The 7,840-nt window shown below is 55.7% G+C and overlaps 1 protein-coding gene across 1 annotated transcript; it reads right to left on the reverse strand.

Moving 5' to 3' along the window:
- Nucleotides 1-3,302: 3,302 nt before the first annotated feature.
- LOC121672824 (frizzled-5-like) lies at nt 3,303-7,834 on the reverse strand. The gene has a single exon (XM_042045723.1). It carries the CDS (start codon nt 7,758-7,760, stop codon nt 6,030-6,032), a length of 1,731 nt encoding a protein of 576 aa, XP_041901657.1. The 5' UTR covers nt 7,761-7,834; the 3' UTR covers nt 3,303-6,029.
- Between the last annotated feature and the right edge of the window lie 6 nt (nt 7,835-7,840).

Here is a 7,840-nt window from a genome sequence, read left to right on the forward strand (position 1 = left end):
GTTAAAGGTGAAGGGTGTGTTCTGTACAGTTGTTGGATTCCCCTGCCCCTCAAGAAAGGAAAAAAAGAGAAACCCCAGCGGTGTGTGTTACGGCTTCGCCATTCCCCACACCAGCCTATCATCTTCATTTGGTCCCAGGGAGCTGGCACTGTCTGGGAGCAGGCAGCAGAGTCCTGGGAGGGGTGCAGCCCTACATGGCTGCCCAGATCTTCCCACATGGTCTTTGGATTTAGAACTTGACTCGGGCTGCTCAAATAAACCATTCACTGACAGTTTCTTTGCACTTTAATGGCCTTTAAGTAGGGCCAGTCTCTCTGGAGGCCATTTGATGATTTTTAAGTCCTCCCTTGAGGAGCACTGAATTGGAAGCTACAAGTGACCAGCTCCTGGATTGACTTGTGACTTGATTGCTAAGGAGCTTTGCTTCCCTCAGCACCTCCAGGTGCCTTCAGCTGTGTGGGATTGGTCTGGTGCACTTTGCTGTGGGGCTGCTCCAAAAGCAGCCACTCACTGTGAGCTGCTCAGCAGAGACTGGGGGCACTCATTTCCCTTTTTTGCCAGATGAGATGGAGACTCTTCCTGCTGATCTGGATGGCAGGTGACTGACAACTCAAGCTGAGGGCTACTTCTGCAATACATCCTGCAGGAGACAGCTGCTATGAACCTGATTTTGCTTTGAATATTACCTGGCTTTAGTTTTACTGTAGCCCAGAGCACATTAGCAATGGGATTTTGATCTGTTCAGCAGATACTAAGCAGGCCTGAACTACAACTCAGCTTCTTAAGAGGGGAAAAAATAGCAATTCCATTTACCATTCTGGTACCCCTAGAAGAGTTAGATTCTGGAAAACACAGCTATTGTGTTTCTCAGCTAAACAATAAAAGGTAAGCCATACAGCTCCCTTTTGAAGTGCTGGGCAGTAATAGTGTTTCAGAAGGAATTGCATTTATGTGGTTCTGCTGAACTGTGAAGGGGGAATACCCTCCAATTTGCACTAATCTAGATGCTGGAAACACTTTTCTCAAAGAGGCAAAAGAAAAATGCAATCATGGTCAGAATACTGGAATTACAGAGACTGTTACCTACCTCTGCTCCCAGGGAAGAGCAACTGGCTATGTACCTTGGTTTTTTTAATCCAACAGCTGAGTAATATTTAATCTATGTTGAGGTGACTGCTGCCTGCTTTCAGTTCCAGGGTAGCACTCCCCATCTGGCAGTAAATGCTGTTTGCAGAGACAGTAGCTGTCTTATGGCCCGGCAAGAGTAATGTGAGCAGCAGCCAGACTAGCAGGAGCAGCATGTGTTTGCAGGCAGCAGGGGCAGGAAGCCATGGAGCTGTTTGTGGGCTACATGATGCCCCCGGGCTCCAGCAGCCCCTTCCCTTTGTGTACAGGGACTGTGTATTTTGTTTCCAAGGGAATTTTATGAGAACTACTTCAGTTTGGGTTTGGCAGTTAAGAGGACAGGCACTTGAGGGATGGAATAAATGTCAAGACCATTGCTCCTGGATAAGAGTATAGGTGTCAAGCATACCCTGAGCAAGCAGAAGAGGACAGAAGAGCCATTGAGGTGAGAGCTTGCACAGGAGGTTGGCAGGAGCGCTCAGGGCAGGGTGAACTGCTCCGTTTAGAGCTCAGCACTGGGCAGGCTGCAGCCCCCATCCTGTCCTGGGATTTCCCACAGCACAGCAGTGCAGGACAATGACACAGAACTGGCATTCCATATTGTTACCTGGGAAAACTACACTTGCACCAAATAAGCTGTTTGCCAACATAAAGTGAATTACAGGGTGCTGCCAAAGTGACTGTAGAGCCCTTACTAACACCCACCCCCCAAAGGACTGGCAGAACAGCACTTAATGGCAGAACATGGGCCTGTTTGTCTTAGGATTAGGAAAGTCTCAGGCTGCCTTCACAGACAAGGCATGTTCTAGGTGAAATAACCACTTTGGCTTCTGATGTATGATACTAAAACCTATTTGAAGAACCACATGGTCCCCATGCCATCAGACATTGTCATTCCCCATGCCACCCAGTTTGAAATTGTGCTGCATTTACACCGTTCAGCCCCAGGGAAGCCAGTGACTGCCTCGAGGGTGGCTTGAGTTGGCCAAGTGGAACCTGGAGAGCACAGGAGAGACACAGCAGCACAAGCACTGGGCCGGCCGTGCAGGATCACCTATGTGCTCACAGGGACAGAGTCCTGCAGCTGATTCACACAGCTGCCTGCAGGAAAAGCCCTTCCCTTGCTCGGAAACCGTGGCTTGAGGTAGGCGGTGCATGGCAGTGCTGCCAAACTCCTGTTTACTGAGGAGCTGGGGACACAACAGCTTCCTGGCAGGCAAGAATGACAACAAGGCTGCCAGCAAGGTGCTGGAGTTACTTCCGGGAGCAGGCAGTGAGTGTCCACAGCTCCTTGGGAAGAACCTGATGCTGAAATGGTTCATGTCCCCTCCATGCCTCAAAACTGCTGCCCCTCAAGCGACAGGATCAGCCCAAATGGTGTGTTTTGCCCGTACTTGAGCATGGGGGGCAGATCCCTGCAGAACCAGGTGAGTCAGGCTGTGGGACTGTCAGGTTCAGTACTGGGTGCTGGAATGCTGCTTCCAGGTAAGAGATCCTATCTAGTGGGACCTGGTGTGTGCCTACACACCTAACTAGATAGCAGAGTCCTGCACCATTAGTCACCACGGAGCCAGCCTTAACCCCTTACTGTCCCTCCTCAAGTGCTCCTCGCAACAGGAGAGGTCGCACAGCAGATGGCAACACGGCCACCCAAATGGGCCAGCGTGCCGCATCCCGCTTGGCTCTGAGCTGTCATCTCCTTGGCCTTAGGAGTATCAAAGGGCACCTCTTCAGGGCCTGATCTCAGCGCAGGGCGAGGGACACGTACTGTGCAAACTGCAGAACGCCAATAAAAGTTGATAGTTAACCCTCTTTTAGCAGCGAGGCGTGACCTTGGCCCATCAGGGGAATGCCCTGTCAGCGAGGTCATGGGCACAGCTAGCACAGCTGCCCCCAAGCACGGAACCCGGCTCTGGGCAGAGCCTGGCTGCACCACCCAGCCTGGGCACGCCGGTGCTGAGGGCACGGATGTGTGGTATCCTCCGTGCCAAGGGCAGCTCTGCGTGGGGTTCGTGCACATGGAACATGCTATTCCTGTGCTACACAAGTGCAGTTGCCTCACCAGTTCCCCACAATCCCCAGGGATAAAGAGCCCTGCACGGCCCTACAGCACATACCTCCCCGTCCCCCTGACAGGTAAGTTTTTAAGGTAATAAATACTCTAACAGAAGCAGAAGTAAAGAAAACAACACACACTATTTTTTATCCTCATAAATAACTAATCTTGATACTTCTCTTTGAATAAAATCTCTTAAGCTTTTCACAAAATATAGTACAGTTATTTAAGCAACATTGAACAGCATGGGTAACGGAACAGGCAAAACCCAACATGTAAATTGGCTACAGCAGACAGGGCACACGGAAACGGCTCCTTCCCCCTCCTGCCACTTGTTGCTGAGAAGCCAGGCTCAAACACGAGTTGATTGTATTACCCTACCGTTAGATCAAAGCTGAAAACACTCTTGCATTTTTCAATAGGCGACAGTTTGTAGCTAATCTTGGATTTCTTTACACAGTCAGTTGCACTTTGGAAAAAACAAAAACAGCAAAATACCACCTTTGACATGGTTTTGTTCATTGTATTGCATGATGTGTGTTTAGCTGTATCTACAAAAGGCACTATAGAGAGAGAGGAGTCCGGGAAGGTGTGGACTGGAGCAGGTTGGAATCATTTAATGCCCTGGATCACAATACAAGACTACCCACAGCGTCTCTGCACCTGACCCGCCTCACTGCTGAGAACACACCTGTCCCTAACCTGTATCAAAGGTCACTACGGCTTCTGTGTGTACAAATTAGGCTATAATACAACTATTTACAGTTTGTAACACAATATGGTGCAATTATGTCCATAATAAAGAACTCCAACATTCTGGAGGGGGTGAGCCCTATTGCAAGAGTTGCGGATGGGTGCGGCTGAACAGTCCCTGGTGAGCCCTCCGTCCTTGCACCTCTGTCTCCTCTATCCAGGACACCCCAGAGACACTCATGCAGTACCTTTATCTGGAGATGTGCCACTTGAGTGTTCCCTCACTTCCCAGGCTTTGGTTTTAAAATTAGGTGGAAACCTTTTGGAAGTGGTCCAAAGGTGTTGAGAACAACCTCAGATCCTTGCAGTCCTGCAGGAGCAAAGCCAGCAGTTGTTCTCCAGTGCTTGAGCAGCTGGGTCACAGTGCCACGCTTGAAGGAGAGCAAAAAGGACTCCAGTAATGGCTGGGTTTTTACATACATGATCACTGCTTAGGGCAGGGGAAATAAACCATTAAACCCAGGTGCTTTCACAAGTGGCCTGAAGCCAGAGGCAGCCAGCCTCATCCTGTGCCACTGCTGGAGCCCCTTGCCCTGGCTGCATTTAGTGATTTTGACAACAGCCCCCCCCCCCATTATTCTACTTATTGAAACCCAGGTGTCACCACTGCTTAACGCCAGAAAATGGTTCTGTCAGTGCTCAGCTGCTGTCTGATCCAGGGAAGTGAAAAAGGCTTGGGAAGTTGGAGGAAAAGAAGTACAAGCACTCTGCTAAGTTTTCCTAAATTAACTGCTCTCTTTCAAACCTGGTACCGTCTCTGTCAGAGGCACAGCTTTGAAAAAAGCAGCAACACGTATTGAAGTCGACTGACTGGAAAACCCAGCTGCTGCTCCGGAGAGACAGCCTGCCGCCTGGCTGGGACACCCCCGTGCAGTCACTACTCACTGCAGGGGCGCAGCCACCCTTTTAGGGTTGGCTATGCCACAGCTGGCGGGCAGGGCACCGGGCCTGCCTCCCTCGCCCCAGGTAACCCGCGCGGCACAAGGGAGACGCCAGGAACTCACCCCGTTGCAGAGGCGCGGGACAGCACCGGCCCCTTCCCAGGGCACCTCAGGAGAGCCCCGCTCTCGGTGCCGGAGCCGGCGGTGCCAGGGCTCCCTGCAAACCCCGCGCCGGGACGGCAGCCTCACCACCTTGCGCAGCCCCTCGGCTCGCCGGGGCGAGTGGCTCCATGGGCGGTGGAGCTGGTACCACCCCGCTGAGCCCACCGGAGCCAGCTCCTGCCGGTCCTGAGCCCCTGACTGAAGGGAGCCGGATGTGCTTGCCCAGGGCAGAAGGGACCACAGGGGGGTCACCTGGTCCCCGTCTGCGCTGCAGACAGCTGGGACCCTGTCCCTGCCCGTCCTGAGGGCCGGGTGGCAGATCCTCTCCACGACCCCTCTGTCCTGCACTGTCACCACCACCCGTGAAGCCCCGGCCCGCGCGGCTCCTTCCCTCCGGCTCATTGTGCTGCTGCCCGAGCGGGGCCAGCGGCTGCCTCACGCCAAGGGCCCCCAGCCTTCTCCTCCCCAATATGGAGCTGTGCCTGGGGGCACTGAGGGCAGTCTCCTGCTCTGCCCAGGGCACCCAGAGAGGCAGCACCCCCTGCCAGCTTTCCCTGATCCCCTCCCACTCTCTGGGCTTTAGTGAGTGGCTCAGTGGCAGTGCCAGCCCCCACCTGGGGTTGGGGGCCACCACTTGCCCTGCCTGCTTCAGCTCTGTCTTTCAACCCAGCAAGCACCAGCAAGACCTGCCCAGAGCCTTGTTGTGGGACACAAATCAGTGCTCGAGGGCTACTGCCACCTGATTGGCCCACAGGCAGAAGCATCCCAGGACTGCAACCAGGATGTGGGACCCCAAGTGGGGCATACATGGCAGTGCCAGGCTCCAGGCCTCCCTGTCCCTCTGCCCCCACATAGCTGGCAGCACCTCCCCCTGCCCTGCCTGGGGCTGCAGCTGCTCCATGCCCATGGGCACACACACTCGGTCCCAGGCAGCACCACCATGGTGGGGCTGAGGATGCCAGGGGTGGCCCAGCTGTCACCCCCTCTTCTGTGGCCCAGGGTCTTTGCAACCCTCTCCTCCCTGTGGCTGGGGTCACCGAGGCTCCCTCCGGTCACACATGGGACAGTGGGACCTGCTTGTGGTAGGAGGCCATATTGGGCAGCACCGTCCTGCCCACCAGTGCCGGGCTGGCCTCACCGTACACAGAGGCGCCTGCAGGCTTCCTGCCCCGGCAGCAGCGGGTGGTGAAGCGCCTCCAGGACTCGAGTGTCTTGCCAGACCAGATCCAAACACCGGAGGTGATCCCCACCACAAGGCACATGAAGTACTTGAGCATGAAGACAGCATAGTCAGGCTTGGGGTGGTGAGGGTCCCCCGGGCAGGAGCAGTTCTGTGCCTGCTCCCAGGCCTCCCGGTTGTGCTGCTCGTAGATGTAGCAGGCAATGACAATGGTGGCAGGCACAGTGTAGAGCATGGTGAAGATGCCGATGCGGATCATCAGCTTCTCCAGTTTGTCAGTTTTGGTGCCACCCTGCTTGATCACGCTGCGGATGCGAAAGAGCGAGACGAAGCCAGCCAGCAGGAAGAGGCTGCCAGTGAAGAGATAAACCACTAGTGGTGCCAGCACAAAGCCCCGCAGATTCTCCAGGCTCTGGTTGCCCACATAGCAAACCCCAGCCACCGGGTCACCATCCACAGAGCTCAGTGCCAGTACCGCAATGGATTTGGCACTGGGGATGAGCCAGGCAGCCAGGTGGAAGTACTGCGAGTAGCTAGCAATGGCCTCATTGCCCCACTTCATGCCAGCTGCCAGGAACCAGGTGAGGGACAGGATGACCCACCAGATGGAGCTGGCCATGCCGAAGAAGTAGAGGAGAAGGAAAACCACGGTGCAGAGAGCAGGGCCTGTAGTTTCATAATGGATGTGGTGGTGCTCCAGGTTGCAAGCCACATTGGCATGCCCTGCCACCAGCCGCACAATGTAGCCCATGGAGACGAAGAGGTAGCAGGCAGAGAGGAAGATGATGGGGCGCTCAGGGTACTTGAAGCGCTCCATGTCAATGAGGAAGGTGGCCACGGTGGTTGAGGTGGAGAGGAAGCAGAGGATGGACCAGAGGCCGATCCAGAAGGTAGCAAAGGTCTTCTCATCCTGGGTGAAGTAGGGCTGGTAGCAGGGGATGGCGCAGTTGAGTACCTTCCCAGTCCTGATGCGGTTGTACAGCGGATGGGACTCCTTGGAGATGGGGATCAGGGGTGCTTTGCACTTGCAAGTCTGACCACAGTCCAGCCCTGAGAGGCGCTGCCCATCGAGTGGCATCAGGTTTTTGGCCATGTCCTTGGCAGGGCGTGTGGGCTTCCCAAAGAAAGGCGGCAGGGTGGTGGCTTCCGTGTGGTTGTATCCCATGCAAAGCACCTCGGTGTCCCCCAGCACCGGCAGGCTGTCGCAGCTCATCCTCTCGGGCCAGGCGAAGCCGTACTGCTGCATGATGGGCGAGCAGCCGGCCTTGGCCCGCTCGCAGACGGAGCGGCAGGGGGGCAGCGGCTTCGTGTAGTCGGACAGGCAGATAGGGGTGTACATGCTGCAGAGGAAGAAGCGCAGGTCCGGGGAGCACTGGATCTCCACCAGCGGCCAGAACTGGTGCACCTCCAGCCCGGCCTCGTCCTGCGTGTCGTGGTTGAACTGGTTGGGCATGTAGGTGAGGTTGTAGCCGATGCCCTTGCACATCGGCACCGTGATCTCCTGGCACACCAGCGCCTTGGAGGCGGCGCGCCCCGCCGCCGGCAGCCCCAGCAGCAGCGGCAGCCCCAGCAGCAGCGGCACCGGCAGCCCCCGGCCGCCCATCGCCGCCGCGCGTCCTACCGCCGCCGCATGTCCCGGGCACCTGCCGCCTCCGCGCCGGGAGCGAGGCCCCGCCGGGAGCG

The sequence above is a fragment of the Corvus kubaryi genome, unplaced genomic scaffold (genome assembly GCF_017639235.1).
Source record: "Corvus kubaryi isolate FWS band 111438036 unplaced genomic scaffold, C.kubaryi_AGA036_p1.0 64990, whole genome shotgun sequence".
Classification (NCBI taxonomy): domain Eukaryota; kingdom Metazoa; phylum Chordata; class Aves; order Passeriformes; family Corvidae; genus Corvus; species Corvus kubaryi.

What these genes read in the sequence shown, in the direction of transcription:
- LOC121672824 (XM_042045723.1), bottom strand. Translation starts at nt 7,760, where the DNA reads ATGGGCGGCCGGGGGCTGCCGGTGCCGCTGCTGCTGGGGCTGCCGCTG.